The following is a 19,297-nucleotide window of genomic DNA, read 5'->3' as shown; positions in this document are numbered from 1 at the left end:
ATTCTTGAAGGAGGTCAATCAGTAGGTTGCCTCGGTCTTCACCGAACCTAAGCTTCGTTTCCGAACCTTATAGGCTCGGCATTTCTGCCTATAAATAAGAGAACCTTCTTCCATTGGAGATAAGACTTCATACTTGTACGGGTCGTTCCTGTAGTTGAAAGATATTTTCTCTCACTTCGAAGGTACTGTAAACATCGCCATTTGTAGCTTCTGATTAAATTTCTGATTTTTATTATAGATTTCGTCCTTTAGTTCTCCGATCTTTTCAAATATTTGAAGTTAGGATATTTTGAAGAGTTTTTTGCTTAAAATTATTGATTCTTTGCCTGCGACGACCATGTTTTTAGCGATCATAAAGTGTATTTGATGAGTATGAAGTTTGACTTTGTACTGGAGTTGTTTTGAAACTTGAAATTTTTGATATACTTTTTGCTGAAAACGATTGGGTTTTGTTGCGATGAGTTGTTTTGTAATGATTGATGAACATATTTTTCTAGCGATTGCGAAGTAAGCGATCTGTAAAATTATTTTGAAATAAGAAAATATTTATGTATATTTTGCTGAAAATGAATGATTTCGTTGCGATGAGTTGTTTCGTGTTGATTGGTGAACCTCTTTCTAGCGATCGCGAAGTTCGACTTGGATGTGAGAAGTTCTTACTGAAAAATGATTGATCTTATTTTAAATTTTATTTTTTTTGCTGAAAATGATTGATTTTTGGTTGTGATGAATTTCGGACATTTTTTTATTTAATGAGTTGTTTTGTGTAGATAGATGAACATTTTTTTCTAGAGATTGCGAAGTATGTTTGATGAGTATGAAGTTTGACTTGGAAGCGATGCATAGAATTATTTTGAAATTTGAACTTTTTAAATAATTGAGTTTTGGTTGCGATGAGTTGTTTGTGTAGATTGATGAGTGTTTTTCTGCAATCATGAAGTATATTTGATGAGTTTGAAGTTTGACTTGGAAGCGCTTTGTGGAATTATTTTGATGTATTTTTTTGCTGAAAATGGTTGAACTTCGGGTGCGATGAGTTGTTTGTGTTTATTTAAGAACATTTTTGTCGTTAAATATTAATGAGTTTGAAGTTTGACTCGGAAGCCGTTAGTGGATTTTTATTGAATTTTGAATTTATTTGATGTATTTTTTTGCTGAAAATGAATGAATTTTGGGTGCAATGAGTTGTTTGTGTTGATTTATGATTTTTTTTCGTGAAGTATATATGTTGAGTATGAAGTTTGACTTGGAAGTGGGAAGTCTCACTGAAAATTGAATTGAGTCTTCTCTTCATGTTGCTTTTATTTTTTTAAAAAGGCTTTAAGGTAGGAAACTATGATTATAGATTGTAGTTCGGATTACTCTCCATTGATTGGTTGACCTTGACTTGGCCAGTGGTTAAGTCTGGTGATTTGTTGTGGTTTATTTTATTTTATTTCCCTTTTTGGGGTGTTTTTATGTATCTATGCTGCTATATATATTGTTTAATTACATTTCAAATTAGTTTCTGTAGAATATGTTGTAAGTTGATTTATCTAAAACTATGTTGTTCGGGCTCATCCTCCAAAGTAGTGCATTTCTGGAGGATTCGACACGGATGCGGCTACATATTTGGAGAGCCGAAGCAACATAGGCTAAAATGTTTTCAGTTGATACCAAATTTGAAACTAAGTTATAATTGTCATTAAGAATAGAGAATGCGAGTATTTATCTGGTTCTGTGAAATGCTTCTTTAATTAGTTTTGCTAAAGTACTTAGTTTTCAATATTCTAGTTATTGGTAATTGAATCAGATGCAGCACATCTTTGCAATCCTTGTACAATTGAATGTTTGAGTTGAAACTTGCTTGATTATGTGCTCATAGTTGGTGGTATGCACTAATTTATTGGGTTTATTCTTTGTTCAGACATCTTCAGGTAACAATTTGGTGAAAGGAGAATGGCATTAGTTTCAGGAGGAAGGTCGACACTGAATCCGAATGCACCCCTCTTCGTCCCATCTTATGTGCGCCAAGTGGAGGACTTTTCACCCGAATGGTGGAATTTGGTGACAACTTCGACATTGTTCCATGACTATTGGATGAGCCAGCATCAAGAAGAGGAATATGGCGATGAAACTTTTGGTTTCACTGGAAATGATGTTGCTGACTTGCTTCCCGAAAATATTGATCTTGATGTTGATGAAGATATTTTGAACATGGAAGCTCAGTTTGAAGAATTCCTCCAATCATCTGAAAGTGAACAACAAGGAATCAAGTCATCACTCTATGGTGTCAATGGTATGCTTCAATTATGTTATACAACATCTCTATTATCTTACAATATTGTATGTCTTAATTGTGGTGGAACCAGAAATTTATGAGGAGATTCAAAAGTATACTAATAGAATGTCACTTCAACCTGTGACTTTATTCAATTTTTGAACCTGCTTTATCACTACACCATAATGTTCAACAATTTATATCTGACCACAGAAAGTCATTTATCCCCTATTTGCGCGATATAATCTTTCCATGCGATTCAATTGAACCCCCTTACTATCTCCGCCCTCATGTAATGATACTCGTATCGTTGGTTCTCACTAGTATTCTTGTATGATGATACCTAAATCATATTTTCCCTCTTAACAGGTTTACCCAAGGGTTCTGAGGCACTCGTACGAACACTGAGCTTTCCAAAGGGGCCAAAATCTCCTATTGAGCCACCAAAGTACTATGAGAAGCCAGCAAAGATTGTTAGCCCAAAGAACAGCCTTCGCCGCATCCAGCAGCCTCGCTAAATTTAGTTTAGCTTAAGCAAAAGCTCTTGGATTGTAGTTTGGGCATGTCAGTTCTTAATTTGCAGCTTTTAGTCTTCTTCGCAAAGCAGCAGTTGAGAGAGTCTCAAGTCTTTAGTTTCTGGTACCTTTTGTATAGAGCAAGGTAGGTGGCACCTTTTGTATCTAGCCTTGTTCATAGTTTTAGTATCCTTTGTTCAGTTTTTAACTTGTAAACAGCAAAACTGTTAAAAAGGGAAAAAATGTAAAAATCAGTTGACAAAATTGCAAAAAGAGCGTCTTTGTGTTGTATTTCCTGAGGTGATGATCCACAAAATTGCAAAAAGAGCTTCTTCTTCTGCATTTCCTCTCATTTTTAGCCTTTGGGGCACAACGAGATCTGAACATATGAAAATACAAATGCTGGCCATAGAGAGTAAAAAATTTAAAATATCTATATTTTAGGTTGTTTTGATTTCAAATCATGAAACAATATTAGGTCTCTGTCAAGTTTGGTATTTGTGCAATACTGTCTTGGCCATGTGTCAATGTCAGTTTGGTCAATGTGTCAACAGATTAATTGATTGTTGAGCTAACTATACCAAATATGTGAAAGCAAATAAATAAAATTAAGTTTTTTTTTCTTTTCAAATTGATTCACATTATCCTAATGTCTATGTATTACTTAATTCTTGTTTGACAACACAAAAGTAACACGAAAACAGAGAAGAATTTTTTTGAATGTATCTTACTTTATTATAAATATGGAATGTGGTTAAATTTTTACTGTGTGAATATTTTTCCAAGATTATAGACATGATTGTTTCTTTGAAAAAGTCTAAAAGATCACCTTAGGGGAAAGCTACATTAGGTAAAGATATCCCATCATTGATTGAGCACTAGCTAGGAAGAATCCAAAAGCCACCTGTGTGTTTGGGCCAAGTGGGAAATTCAGGTTTTGGTCTGAATTAATTGTATTAAAGCAAGATATGAAAGTGATACCACATTTGTCTCTATTTCCATTGACAATAAACATTAGTACGTCGAGCCAACTTGGCAAATGGGCGGGTATGGTTGGAGATGGGACGGGTCGAAAACGGGTATCGAAAATGAGTAATAAATAAACGAATAAATTATTTGATCCGATCGATCCGACTCATATTTAATACGGATAAAAAATAAATTAACCGGCGGATAATGTGTAACCATATTATTATCCATGGCTTCATGAATATGAACATTTTTGGAAGAATTTTTAGTCTATCAAACTTGAGGACCCCCAATTTGAGGTCTTATAAATATAAAAATTAAACTCATTTGTTATCCATTGGTTATCCATTTTCTAAATGGATAATATGGTTCTTATCCACATTTGACCTATTTTTAAAAAATTTATTATCCAACCCATTTTTAGTGAATAATATAGGTGACTAACTATTTTTTTCTTTTAATCATTTTGCCACCCCTAGTCCTAGAAGTGGACAAAGTTATGATTTAATTTGCGTTAGTTTGCTATATCTACAATAATAAATGAGAGAGATGAAAGAAAATGTGTCTTTCACTATAATTTTTAAAAAAATTGAAGAATTAACATCAATAATCGCCCATCCATAGTTTAACTAAAAGTAGTGGTTGGATCATGAATGTATAATATATGTTTAAATAAAATAAAATAAATATATAATTATATATAATTAATGTATAATCTACATATACCCAAAAATTAAATAGTATGTAAAGGTAACTTTAAAAGTTGGAAGCCATGTTGGTACTTTACCTCTCTATATAGCTTTATTTGTCCAAAAATTTAAAAATTCCAATGCTGGGATGTGGTAAAAGTAGATTTGATTACTACTTTTCAAAACTTCCACTCACATCAATTGTTTGAGAAGAGTTTTAATGTTACTTATGTAGCATTAATTCCAAAGAAGGCCAGGGCGATGGAACTAAAAGAATATAGACCTATAAGTCTCATAACTAGTGTGTATAAGATCATTTCAAAGGTGTTGACAGAGAGATTGAAGACAGTCATTCACAAACTGGTTGACACTCAACAAATGGCTTTTATCAAAGGTAGGCAGATCATGGATGCAACCCTAATAGCAAACGAATGTGTTGATTCCAGGGTTAAAAGCAAGATCCCTGGGATCCTTGCCAAACTGGATATTGAGAAGGCATATGACCATATAAACTGAAACTATTTGCTGAAAACTCTAAAGAATATGGGCTTTGGAAGCAAGTAGATCAAATGGATAGGTTTTTTGCATCAACACTGTTAAGTTTTTTATTCTAGTTAATGGTTCTCCAGATGGTTTCTTTTCTTCACAGAGAGGGCTAAGGCAAGGAGACCATCTGTCTCCTTTCCTTTTTATAATTGTAATGGAAGGTCTGAATAGTATGATTAAGAAGGCAAATCGGGAGAGGTGGATAAGGGATTTCAAGGCAGTGAATAATGTTAGTAGCAATCTGGAGATTACTCATATGCTTTATGCGGATGATTCTTTGGTGTTCTGTGATGCTAAAGAAGAGCAAGTTAGACATCTGAGGTTGATCTTATCTGTCTTTGAAGTTGTCTCAGGGTTACATGTTAACTGGAGTAAGTCACAGGTGTACACAGTTAATGAGGTCACCAACATTCAAAGATTGGCAGGGGTGCTAGGCTGTCAAGTGAGAAATCTCTGGATGCCCTTGGGAGCAAAAATTAGATCCCAAGAATTATGGAATGAGGTGCTGGAGAGGTGTGAAAAGGAACTTGCTACATGGAAAGGAAATTATCTTTCTCTGGGAGGGAAGATTACTTTAGTCAATAATGTGATAGATGCTCTTCCTACTTGCATGATGTCTCTTTTCCCAATTCCTGTAAAAGTTGAGAAAAAAGTGGATGCTTTAAGGAGGAAATTCATATGGCAAGGGAAAAAAGGAGAAGAATGCCTACAATTTGATAAAATGGAGCACTTTGCTTAAATGCAAGAGGGATGGAGGTTTGGGAATCTGAAATTTGAGACAACATAACAAGAGTTTACATATGAAGTGGTTATGGAGATTTTCTCTGGAGGATCAAGCTTTATAGAAGAAGGTTATATGTGAAAAATATGGGGCAGATGGAAGGTGGTGTACAACATGAGCTTCTGGACCCTATGGTATAAGTGTATGGAAGTCAATTAAAAATTTATGGCCAGGATTTATCAGCAATGTTAGAATCAAAGTAGGGAATGACAATAAAACTTCTTTCTGGAATGATGATTTAATTGGTAATGGACCTCTTAAAGAGGCTTTTTCTAGATTTGTTCACTATAGTACAGCAACCGCAAGCTACTGTGGCTGAGGTATGTAGTATGCAGGGGTGGAACGTTACGTTCAGAAGGTTCCTCAATAACTGGGAGGTTACGAGAGTGATTGAATTCTACAAATTGTTGGATGGCTTTAAGGGCATCATAGAAGAAGAGGACAGACTTATTTGGGAAAGAAACAACGGAGGAGTATATACTGTAAAGTTAGCATATGGAATCTTGAATAGCTTTGGTCACATGAACAATGGGACATGGTACTGGAAGCACATCTGGAAGGTGAAAATCCCTTTTAAAGTGGCTTGTTTTTGTTGGCTTGTAGTCAAAGAGGTTGTTCTAACTCATGACTGTTTAATGAGGAGATGAATTCTTATGTGTTCCAAATGTTTCTTGTGTGGAAAAGAGATTGAAACAAACAACCACCTCTTTTTATATTGCAAAGTAACTAGTAGGTTGTGGTATCTTTTTATGAGTATGAAAGGTGTGAAATGGGCAATACCTAGGACAACTGCATAAATGTTAGCTTGCTGGAATGACCCAGGTATTATACTAAGGCAGAAGCATTGGTGGAGGTTGATCCCAGCGTGTATTTGGTGGACAATTTGGTTGGAGAGAAATTCAAGGTGCTTTGAAGATAGAGCTAACACTGAACAGAAGATCAAGACGAATTGTATATTTTTGTTTCACTTTTGGTGTAAAGAAACTCTCTAGTAGAGGATGTAGAGTCTATAGTGGATATGATTGGGTCTTTGTAACTACCACAAGTATGGGTCTGCGTTTTTGCTATTTTTCGAGGGTCTTGTTACTATCTTTAACTTTTAGCATAATCTTTATGCTAAAGGTTTTTCTACTTAATTTATAAAACTTGTTACCTTCTCAAAAAAAAAAATCTTATGTTTTTTTAATTATTTGGGGTCCTGTTAATCACTACTATGTCTTATTCAAATAAGCATCAATTACGATTTTTACATATCTATTAAAAATATTGTTAATTATTAGAAGATACTTGTAAATAAACAAAGACATATTTTATTTTTAAAAATTGTACGGATTATTTATTGGAAAATCTTATAGCTTTGAAGGAAAAAAAACCCTAATGTTTTCATCTTGATTTTTCTAAAATACCACGTATTTTAAATTAAATTTATTTGATTATAACCACATTTAAAATGAATGGGAGGAAGCGTCACATAAAATGCTACGAAGGAAATATCTTGCATTAGTACAATTCTCAACTTACCTGTATGTTTAACTTGTCAAATTCTCAAATCACCCATAGTCTAACTTGATATTTAATTTACCCATTGTTTAATTGATTTTTCTTTGATTCTTAGCCAAAAATTTCGATCTCAATCCCTAAAAATGAAATCTCCTTTCAATAGATAACTCCGAAGATAGATATCGGACACCAAATGAAAAATCAAAAAACAAATTTAGTGAAATAATATTCTTTTTATGCTATTCTCCCAAACCTCCGTTAGTGTAACTTTAGCTCGGCAGTTGTTGTTGTTTGAGTACCAGAAATGTCAAATAAAGGCAAAAGTGTCAATACAAAAAGCATTTATTGTGATTTATAAATAGCATATTGCGATTTAGAAATCGTATTTTCTATTACTATTGTGATTTATAAATCGCATTATTTATTGCGATTTACGCCTAACACATGTCGTGTAGAACTTATCTATATAGGCAATTTTCTTGCTTCTTTTCTGACTTAACCATACATGGCATTACCCAGCACCAGTAAGTACTTTGAAATCTTCTCTTCGTTTTCAACAGTTACTTCTTCCTTATTTTATGCAAAATCTGATACTCATTCATATAAACTATTTTTGTGGGTCTTTAAAAAATCTTTAATGTTCAAACAAATTAGATTAGTGAAGTGGGTTTCAATTGATTCTTGGTATATGACCATGTAAAGCTATTCCTTTTGTGATTGAATTAGAATTTGTTGTATTGATATTTCAACACTGAAATATCTGTGTTTATTTAGAGCATGTTTGGAAAGCCATATGAGGATTGAAATTAGGTGTAATTTAGACTTAGAGCATATTTGTTTGACCAAATAATTACTTGGTTGGTGAGGTATTGGGTGGAATTGGGATGGAGTAATTACAGTCTCAAATTAAAGAATTAGTTGTAATTAATGTAATTACTAGGGAATCTTTCCGCGTCCTTTTTTTCTTTCAATATTTATATTATTCATCTGGGAAACAAAAAAAGATAAAAGGCAGAGCATTTCAACTTCACTTCGTATCAACGATGTTTCTGCACTTTCACAGCAGGTAAGTTCCTTTTTTTTTACCTTTTTTATTTCATATTTTCTTGATATCTCCATATTGAACTTTTTTATTTCCTTAACTTCACGTTGCTTTGAGGCTTTGAGCTATGATTTTGTGCACTAGAATTTTTGACCTTTCAATTTTAGAAGGGTGAAATTTGGGTAGAAGAATAATTTAAAAAAAAAGAAAAAAAAAGAGTGATAACATTCACATGAGTTGGTAAAGAGTTTTAATTTGTTATTGAAAGTTATATTGCTCTCTTTTAAGTTATAATATTATTTATATGGAAGATACCAATTATTTTTATGATATTATGCAGTACTTTAATTATATAATATATTTTCTTATAAAAGAATATGCATTTTTAATATATGATACTCCCTCTGGTCCACGATAAGTGATTTTTTTGTATGTTTTCACACAGATTAAGAAATCCACTTTTTAACATTAATTAGCAATGAAATTGACCATATTAACCTTTACTATATCTTCACATAAACACCCCTAACACATACTCCAACATTATTTACTCCAAGGGCAATGTAGGGAAAAAATAATTAATTCATTCTTGAAATCTGAAAAAATAACTTATTTTAGACCACAAAAAAAGGCCAAAAAATCACTTATTGTGGACCGGAGGGAGTAATATATAATATTTAATACTCCCTCCATTTCAAATTAGATGAACTATTTTCCTTTTAGTCTCCAAAATCAATGACACATTTCTAAATTTAGAAATAATTCAATTTTAAACTCTTCATTTTACCCATTTTACCCTTAATGAGAAACTTTTATAACTAAACAAATGCCATGGCCCCACAAAGATTTTACCCCTTTAGCTTTTAAAACCACAAATTTCAAAAGTCTCTTCTTTTTTCTTAAACTCCGTGCCGAGTCAAACTACCTCATCTAAATTGAAATGGAAGGAGTATCTATTATACATAGAAATATTTATCACACAGTGAAATTATTTATATGTTAATTTAAAAAAATATTTATTTATCTATGTAATTACACTTGTACAACCAAACATGACACATGTAATTACACTATAATTACATCATGACAAACAAACAGGCCATTGTAATTACAATATTATGTAATTACCAGGCTGTATAATTACTACCCTAGTAATTACACAGGGCTTTCCAAACAGACTCTTAGTTAAAAAATGCTTCTTTGGTCCAAATTTAAAAGGGCTAAAAAAATTTGAGAAATTTAGATGCTGAACTGTCCCTCCCATTTACCCTCATTGAGCTGTCAATGAGGATTCATAGCCGACCCCAACTTGTTTGGGACTAAGGTTTAGTTGTTATTGTATAACCGAGAAATTCTCGAGGGCTAGTGACGCACGATGTGAAACTCGATGGACAATGGACTCGCTCCTCTACTTTTTTTTACTTAAATACGAGGCTTTTGTTTGCACATTCAAACCTGTTGCGCGCGCCTAACCCACCCCTTTTTTTCTGTTTCTGTTTGCTTAGAACTTGTCTGGATGTAAAGAATTGAGGGTAATGTTCCAAAGTTTTTATAATAATGGAAGGCATTCTGAGTCCTTTGTTAGAAATGCTATATGGAATTACTTCCTTTGTCCCAATTTACATGACTTGCTACTATTTGGAATGAAATTCTCTTTGACTGTATGTTATACAAAATTTTTATTTTATTGTGTAATCTTTATTTCTGAAAAGATAAAGGAATCAGTTTACAACCTGAAGAATATATATTTTGACCCTTCTATTCTGGATCCCATAATTATGGGACGAAGGCAGTGTTATTACTTATAGCTTTTTCACTCTTATTAATGAAACATGCTTGATTTTGTCATTTTTTTTAAAGTTTATTTCCTATTAAGACTAGTATCCCGGTCTGCATCACGCTTGTTGTCTTTGTGTTAACCTTATTAGAAAGTTGCAAATTGACGAACTTTTTAAGTAGTCTCTAGATTTGTGAGTGAATATCGTCTATGCATTTATCACGACATACAAGGTTTCTAAGAGTAAATTTTCTAAGTAGAGCCTGATATACGTTAGTTTATATATACAAGTAGAGCCTGATATACGTTAGTTTATATATACAAGTCGAGCCTGATAAGATATGCTTATATACACCAATGAGTATTTAATGCCAAACTAAGAATTGAATTTATCAGAAGCTGTTGTTTGAAGATCATTTGAACTTCCCAAGTCCTCAAAATACTGCAAGTCGCAAGACTGCAAAAATTCAAACTTTGTTGCATTATTTGTGCCCTGCAATTCTTTTCAGACCTATATGATTATTGATAGGAAGTTAAGATATGGATACAAACTGTTGAGTAGGCGCTTTATTTCAATTGTTTTAGAACTGCTTTAAGGCAGCTACACACGAAATTACATGTACATAATTGATTCAAATGGCCTGCTCTTTATTTCATTTTTAAGAGGATCAGTGACAGGTCACATGGATATACCAAAAGGAGACAAGCTTGTCCTGAGGGGTTTAAAGTTCCATGGATATCATGGGGTGAAGCCAGAAGAGACGAAGCTGGGGCAGAAGTTCCTGGTGGATGTTGATGCTTGGATGGATCTTCGGCCAGCTGGTAAATCTGACTGCTTGTCAGATACTCTAAGTTACACAGATATATACAAGTGAGTGATGATTGCAATTGTGCTTCATTTTTTACTAACCGGGGGTTTTACAATTAAGGCTCTATCGCTCACTTTATCGATTGAAAATTCATTGTTTTGTTCCTAAAATGGGAAGTGTTATCTATAGATAGAAAGATATGATGATTCAGCAGTCTCCCTGTGGGTAAATTGAATTAAACAAATAGAAACAAACATATGAAAATTTAATTTTTGACAATTTTTTATCATTAACAAACTCTCATAGTAAGAATGTATTTCATTTAAAGTAGCATCCGTTGTTGCCGTGACGCAATTCCTTGTTGCTAAGTAACTGTAGAAAATTCAGTCATACGTTGTCTTTGGGAAATTGTTCTTGTCATTATGCTAGAAGATTTTTGTTTTTTCCTTTGGAGCCATTTAGTGTATATCATGTCACTTGATAGCTTTATAAAAAGAATCATGTCACTTGATGGATATCCGCAACATAAAGGAAAAGAAAAGGTAGAACCCATAAATTCTCTGGGAAGGGGAGAGGAGAAGGGTCAGCGGGCAATAGATATATCCACACCTTTGTATTGGTATTTTGAAGTCACAGCAGGAACCCGTACCTAATCCTGTTTGTTTAGTCCAAACTGGGACTTCTCCCCTATTTGTTCTTTATCGTCAAAGCTCTCGTTTTCTAGGCTAGATGAAATATTATTGTGTAGAATAGTTCATCAAAATAGGAAGAAAAAAAAACAATTCTTCTTGAAGCAATCTTTTTCAGTTTGGGATTACGTTGATCTACTACCGGGAAGGAAATATGATGAGTGCGACATGGGGATTTACTGTATCTACAACAACAACAACAACAACATACTCAGTAATATCCCATACTGTGGGGTCTGGGGAGGGTAGTGTGTATGCAGACCTTACCCCCCCTACCTTGTGAGTTGTGAGGATAGAGAGATTGTTTCCAATAGAAGGGGATTTACTGTATCTATTTGTTGGAATTCTACTTGACGTATCCTCTAGTGTTTTAGATGAAGTAGTCGTGTTTTATTTCATTTTTGTTCCTTATAGATATGTAAGAAGCAAGTAACATTAATTACTTTTTTGACCGCTAGGAGAAAGGGTTGAATCTCTATCATACTATGCAAACCTGATAAAGTTCAGGTCTTACTTGGCATAAGCTGTAGAACTATTTTTGGTTTTGGGACTTTTCCGAGGTGTCATGTATTTTCTTGGGAGAAGATGGTGAAGATAAAAAGAAAGTGACATTTTCCCTTTGTTTCCTTCACACCTTGCTAGAATGCAACTTTCTTCTGGTAGACGGTAATTTGAGAGGGGCATTGTCCAGATTGAGGAGGAAAGAGGGTTAAGTATCCTGTGGTCGGCTTTGGTTAACATCACTGATGATTACATGTAGCTATCTGGTAGTCTTTTGTTGGTTCATAATGGTTTGTCATAGCGTCAGGGCATCGAGAGAAGTTGGACACTACTTCTTTACCCTTCTTAACAAGCTTGATGACCTTTTGGCACTCTTCTACGTTCTGCAGTGTATGACTTGCAATCGAGCTTCAAATAATATGTGGGAACCCCATTTGAAAAAATGAACTTATTTAGAAGGAACCAAAATGCTAAGAATTTCCCTGCTCTAGTTATCTAGCTTCGTTAGCCAAGGCGAAAACCACCTTCCCTTTGGCTATGTAATGTATGCTGCTGACGGAAGTGATGTTGACTTGATCTAGTACTCTAGGTTTGCTTAGCTAAGACAGGCTGCTTTAAGACTAAGATATGTAGACTTGAGAAATAACCACCAAACTTAACTGACACAAGAACTGAATCGAACATCAGATGATTTTCTCACTGAATTTTCTCTGTTGATCGTTATGGTTATTTTGGCATGATATTGCCTTGATATCATTTTCATCTGAGAATTGGCAGAATAGTGAAAGAGATTGTGGAGGGTCCACCTAGAAAACTTCTAGAGAAGGTGGCTGAGCTCATAGCATCTATAACGCTCGACAAGTATCCACAGGTATCTGCTGTTCGTGTTCAAGTTGGGAAGCCGCATGTGGCTGTTCAAGGATCTGTTGACTACTTAGGTGTCGAGATCATCAGACACAGAGGTCTTGATGGTTAAAACCCCGTCTTATTGCTTGTATTAATTTTTGTAATTCTAAATCCTGTTGTTCAATAACCGTTGTTGAAAGCTAGTTCCTTTTCATGTTTAGTGTTTAGAATCTTTTCCATCTGCATTTGCTCTTGTTATTAAAAACTATCTGGATTTCTGCTTCAGTAGAGGCCTGCAATTTCACCACAAAGCGTTGTTGGGTACTTGAATTTGGTTCTCTTATATATGGTTACTTCATCACATGAGCACCCAAGAGTGGCCGTTTCCTGTCTGTTAGGTGACTTCTTCTCATCTGCATCAGTCTTGGTAGGTAGAATTACCTTGTACCTGTGCTAGTGAGAGTATGAGCACTCTCGCGGTACAGTGCTATACTCCATGCATTTTTGGTCCCAGGGAAACGATCACAATGTCAAGGCATTTGTGCGTTTAGCAAAACTGCTTTTGACTCGTTAAAATGATAACATATCAGAGAGCAGAATTTTGTTCAACAGTGAGTTTATACATATCAAAGCCTTCATATTCAAATTAAGAGTGCATCACCATCTCTATAACTATAGTTTAACACAAAATAGCAGTTAAACATAAAACTATTCGATCACAATGGCAATAACTTTCAAGAATTAGAACAAGCAAAAGCAAGTGTTGTTACCAAATAAACTAAGAAGAGAATGAATTTGTATGTTTATTCGTGGTTCCTTCATATTTCTTTTCATTCAAAGCACCCATAGGAGGAAGTAAGTTGTAACATATTATTTTACACAATTATAAGAAAAGAGTTTGTATAACTGTAGTTTATTTGATTTTAAATTTCTGAATATTAGGAGTTTCTACGTAGTTCAAATAAGAAAAAAGTATAATGATAGAAAATTTTAATTGATTTCAAAGATCTATATATTAAGAAAATAATTAAATTATAATTTTGGTCAATAATATTTCGTTAAGATTTTTATGCTTTTAATATAACTAGTCTTAGTGTACGCGCGTTGCGCATGTTTTTTCATCTCAATGAGTAATTTTTTTGTAAGAAACTTACAGATTTAAAAAATAAATTGCGTTTGAGTGATAAAATAAAGTGTAAGCTTATGAAATTGTTGAATATTGATCATATATAGCTAACACAATAAAAGAAAAAAATGTGTTCATGAAAGTCCTCAATCATTTTATGTTTAATTTCACAAATTATCATACTTTCTTTTTTGGTTTCGGTAAAAACAAATAGCCCTTGAAGATTTAAAAAACAATTCTGATTTTTTTTCCAAAAGCTATTCTCAAGTTCATGCGAGAAGACACAAACATGGTATAGACTTTTATTATGATTCTTTAAAAATTTGTCAAATAACATATATTAAAAAAATTAAATCATACGTCTTCTCAATTTATCTCCATTCAAATGTTTGAACGTTACCCATTTAGTGAAGTTTTAGTTGTTGAAACAAAAAAAATATATAATAGGAGTACCTAACTTTGTCTAAACATATGTGGGCAAAGTAAGTATTGTTAAAACATGAAAATTTTATAGAAAGAATAAATTACTATTAACAAATTATTGAATTCACTTAATTTAGATATTTTTTTTATATAAATTATTTTTAATTCCTAAATATTTGAACTTCCTACATAGTTCAAATAAGAAAAGATTCAATAAATAAAATTCTAATAGATTTTAAGATCTTAAATATTAGTAAAATATGTTTATTAAAATTTTATTCAGTATAAGATTTATTTTTAACGGATAAAAGGTCAATTAACATTTCGTATAGAGGTTTCGTACTTTATAATATAAATTTAGGCTTGTACGGTTTAATATGATTGAATATGATATCAAATAATTATTTTGGGTACTTAATTGAACATGGATTAATTATTTTGTATGATTAATATAAGAATTTTTAAATATAAATTCAATTAGTTTACGTTGAAATAATTTTAATTTAAACATTATTGTACTATAATTTTAATGGAATATGTGACTTTATGTCTCCATATTTCAATTTTGCAATTAGAAATTGTGATGACCCAAAATGTCATCTTTAAATTTAATAATTAATTCTGTATTTTAAGACCTCGAAAAGTACTATTTATCATTCCTCGACTTGCATGCGCAATCCGTAAAATTTTTCGGAAAGTTTTTATGTGAAAAATGGATTAAAATGTGAAATAGAGCTTTAAAACTCAACTGAGTTGCCTTTGGTCAACATTTTGAGCAAACAGACTCGGATCAGTATTTTGACAGTTTTGGTAGGTCCGCATCGTGATTTGGGACTTGGGTATATGCCCGGAATCAAATTCCGAAGTCCCTAGCCCGAGATATGGAATTTTGATGAAAATTTAAAAGTTTGAAAGCTTAATAATTTTTAAGAAGTTACTAATGTTGGATTTATTGACACCGGATTCATATTTTAATTCCGAAGCCCGGTATAGGTTCACTATAATATTTATGACTTGTCTGTCAAATTTGGTGAGAAACGGAGTTGATTTGACGTGATTCGGACGTCCGGTTGTGAAAATCTAAGTTTTAAAGTTTTCTTAAACATTTCATTCGATTTGGGGTTCAATTCGTAGTTCTAGGTGTTATTTTGGTGATTTGATCATGCGAGTAAGTTCGTATAATATTTTAGGACTTGAGTGCATGTTTGGTTTGGAGCCCCGAGGGCTCGAGTGAGTTTTCGGATGCTCAACGGGCCATTTTGGACTAAAGGAAGATGCCAGATTTCTGGTGTTTTGTTGCAGAATTTTTACTCATCGCGATCACGTGAGGTCGTTCGCGATCGCGTAAGGCAATCTGAGAGGCCATCCATAGTTGTTCTTCGCGTTCGCGAATTTGAGGACGCGATCGCGTAGGAGTGTGAAGTTGTGCTTCACGAACGCATGGCCAAGGTCGCGTTCGCGTAGAGTTAAAGAGGCTAAAGCTGAGCCACGCGCTTTACTCATCGCGATCGCGTGAGGTCGTTCGCGATCGAGTAAGTCAGTGAGTCAAAGCATTCGCATGGTGTTTTACGTGTTCGCGTAGAGCAAAAAGTTGGGCAGCCAAAAATGTGCTTCGCGATCGCGAAGCATTGTACGCGATCGCATAAGGTAAAAATCTAAGAAACAGAACTTAAGTTCTGGAAAATGGGATTCGTCCCATTTTCAACCATTTTCCATTTTTGAGCTCGGGTAAGGCGATTCTTGGGCGATTTTTAAGGAAAAACATTGGGGTAAGTGTTTCTTATCCTATATTGATTATATTTCATGATTCCATACTCATTTACATCATGAATCCGTGAATTTATGGAAGAAAAATCAGATTTTTATAAAATCTTCCAAAAACGAAAATTTAAGATTTGAAGGTCCATTTGACACCGAAATTGGATAATTTTTGTATGGTTGAACTCGTAGCGGAAGGGGTGTTCGGATTTCGCTAGTTTTTCCGGGATTTGAGATGTGCGCCCCACTGTCGAATATTTAAATGAATTTCTAATTTTATCAGAAAAATTAGTAAATTCATATGGAATTAATTCCTATGATTCGTATTGAGTATATCGAATTGTTTGTGAATAGATTTGACGCTTTTGGAAACAAATTTAAAAGGAAAAGCTATGGTCGAATAATTTATTAGAATTTTCAAAGCGAGGTAAGTGTCGTGGTTAACTTTGACTTGAGGGAATAGAACCCTTAAATTATTTGTTATGTGAAATGCATGTGAACGACGTATAGGCGAGGTGACGAGTGTCTATACGTCGTCAAATTAATTGTTTGCATAATTATTTGAAAATCATAAATTGTTCTAAGACACGAATTAATTGTTATAATAATTGCTTCTCTCCTATTCTTTACCAAATATTAATTCTTGAATTCTTGCAATAATTTTTACATGCTATTTGATTTATGTGTCTTAATTGTTATTTGACATTTAGCATACCAAATATTAAACTGCCTATTTTCTTCACGATTTTTATAATTAATTGCTAATTGTCATTATTTGTTCATAAATAAATTATAATTATTGTGTGCCTTGATTCTTAATAGTTTCTCATTGGACGTGGTATTTATTGGAGTAATGTTTATTACATTTTTGAGTTGTAAAAGTTATATTGGGGGAATGGGTTGCACACCGCAACGGAAATGAAAGTAAAAGTCTATATTGGGGGATCGGATTGCACACCGCAACAAACTTATTTAAAAGTCTATATTGGGGGATCGGATTGCACGCCGCAACAGATTTATTTAAAAGTCTATATATATACTTGATTAAAATAAATATATTGGAGGATTGAAAATGAATATATTGTGGGAGCGGTTTGCACGCTGCAACGGAAATTGGTTGAAATAATAATTGGTTATGACTGCTGAGTTGGCTTCAACTATTATAAATGAGTTACATGATTTATTTTTATTATTTGTTGTTGTTGTTACTAATATTGCGTACAGGTTAATGTAAGTGACATGCCTTAGCCTCGTTACTAATTCGTCGATGTTAGGCTTAGCGCTTACCAATACATAAGGTCGGTTATACTGATACTACACTCTGCACTTCTTGTGCAGATTTTAGAGTTGGTCCCAGTGGCGTACCATAGACTTACTCGGATTTCAACTACCAGAGGAGACTTGAGGTAATACTGCACGGCGTCCGCAGTTCTGCAGTCCCCGTCTACTTTACTTTAGCTGTGTGTTTGTTTTCAGACAATTTTATTTTATTCAGACCTTTATTTGTATTATTCTAGAAGCTCGTGCACTTGTGACACCAAATTCTGGGATGGTATTTAGACTCCGTTATTTTTATGAATTATTCACTACATTTTAGACTTTACTTCCTCATTTGTTTTTTTGTTATTAATAAATTTAAAAATTATTTTAAAATAGATTATATTATTCTAGTGTTGGCTTGCCTAGCAAGTGAAATGTTAGGCGCCATCACGGTCCCGAAGATGGAAATTTCGGATCGTGACAGAAATCAATTGAATTTACCATATAAGTTCATTTTTATATTGGTTTTACGTATTGCACAAAGGTTTTATTTTCAAATAGTACGATATATAAGGTAATACTCATTGATTTTAAATTCCTAAATATTAGGACTTCTTATATTTAATATATAATTTTTTATTGATTTCAAAGTCCTAAATATTAGAAAAGTAACTTAAATTATAATTTTGTCTATTGTAAAAGTTATTTTTAAAGGGTAAAAAAGGCGAACCACATTTCGCTAAGTGCCTTCGTGCTTTTAATATAACTAATTTTAGAGTACGTGTGTTGCACGTGTGTCCCGTATTAATAATAAAACTTATATACACGTAAAGAAAATAATTCAGATTTTAATGATAATAACAATATTTTTGAGAAAATATTAATTACTTTTTTGTATTCATCAAGGAAAGAAGATCTACCCCCCCCCCCCCCAAAAAAAAAAAAAGTGTTTGCTAGCATGTGTACAATTGTTGTTTTAGAACTTGAAATAGGTTCCGTAATCAATTTATTTACGGAGATTGAAGTTTTCGTATATTAGATCCCGACTTGGACTTCGTGATTGAGTATGGTCATGATTCAATAAGCATAATATCAAATCAAAAGGAAAGCTTATTTATTATAAATTTGAAGTAATAATTCAAATTGGTAGAGAAAATTTGAAAATTAGCTTATTTACCAAAATAGTCTATACTTTGTAGTTAAATTTAAGCAAAACACTCTCAAACATGACCGGGTTGTTAGTCAATCAATAATTTGATACTATTTTTGTGATTGAAATTCTACTTTAAAAATTCATTCATTTATTACGGTGGTCTTTATAATAATTGGTAAGAGTTTTATATCTAACAGCTTGTTTGGATGGTTGTTACCCATTGTATCGTATTGTATTGTTATCCCAAAACAATATTTGTTTTGATTGTTTATTTAAAATTGATTGTATTGTATTGTTAAATTTATTGTTGCGGAACAATGAAAAGTCCAAATTTATGAAACAACCGATTTGGTGTGGTGGGATTGTTTCTTTTCCCCCCCCCCCAATTATGGCCTTACTTATTACTCCGAATTTATTTTATCCTTTATCTTTTTATTTATTTTACTCCATCCAAAATCCAATTACCATACTTTGTCTTCCTTCTTCCTTCATCCAACTTTTTGGTTCGTTTTCTCTCTTCTTTTTTGTATTTTTTTTAAATCTCAATCTATGTTCTTTGTACATTTTTTGTTGATTAACAACTTAATTTGCTCGGTTTTCTGCCCTTATTTTGAAACTACAGGAACTTTCTTTTGTTCATGTCCATGTTTCTT

At 33.1% G+C, this 19,297-nt stretch overlaps 2 protein-coding genes across 6 annotated transcripts; both read left to right on the top strand.

Moving 5' to 3' along the window:
* The first annotated feature begins 48 nt into the window (after nt 1–48).
* LOC107831960 (protein EARLY RESPONSIVE TO DEHYDRATION 15) lies at nt 49–3,066 on the top strand. Its single transcript, XM_016659754.2, has 3 exons — nt 49–182; nt 1,907–2,278; nt 2,630–3,066. Exons 2-3 carry the CDS (start codon nt 1,939–1,941, stop codon nt 2,776–2,778), a joined length of 489 nt encoding a protein of 162 aa, XP_016515240.1. The 5' UTR covers nt 49–182; nt 1,907–1,938; the 3' UTR covers nt 2,779–3,066.
* Nucleotides 3,067–7,590: 4,524 nt separating this feature from the next.
* On the top strand, nt 7,591–13,230 carry LOC107831961 (dihydroneopterin aldolase 1). 5 transcript variants are annotated; one of them, XM_016659755.2, is made up of 3 exons: nt 7,591–7,784; nt 10,744–10,950; nt 12,856–13,230. In XM_016659755.2, exons 1-3 carry the CDS (start codon nt 7,705–7,707, stop codon nt 13,052–13,054), a joined length of 486 nt encoding a protein of 161 aa, XP_016515241.1. In that variant the 5' UTR covers nt 7,591–7,704; the 3' UTR covers nt 13,055–13,230. The 5 variants fall into 5 exon arrangements, with proteins under 5 accessions (XP_016515241.1, XP_016515243.1, XP_016515244.1 ...); XM_016659757.2 differs by having other exon boundaries at nt 7,626–7,784; nt 10,752–10,950; XM_016659758.2 differs by having other exon boundaries at nt 7,627–7,784; nt 10,758–10,950.
* Nucleotides 13,231–19,297: the final 6,067 nt, after the last annotated feature.

Source organism: Nicotiana tabacum, chromosome 23, assembly GCF_000715075.1.
Source record: "Nicotiana tabacum cultivar K326 chromosome 23, ASM71507v2, whole genome shotgun sequence".
Classification (NCBI taxonomy): Eukaryota; Viridiplantae; Streptophyta; class Magnoliopsida; order Solanales; family Solanaceae; genus Nicotiana; species Nicotiana tabacum.
Note: the sequence above shows the minus strand (reverse complement) of the source record. Positions and strands in the feature narration are given on the sequence as shown.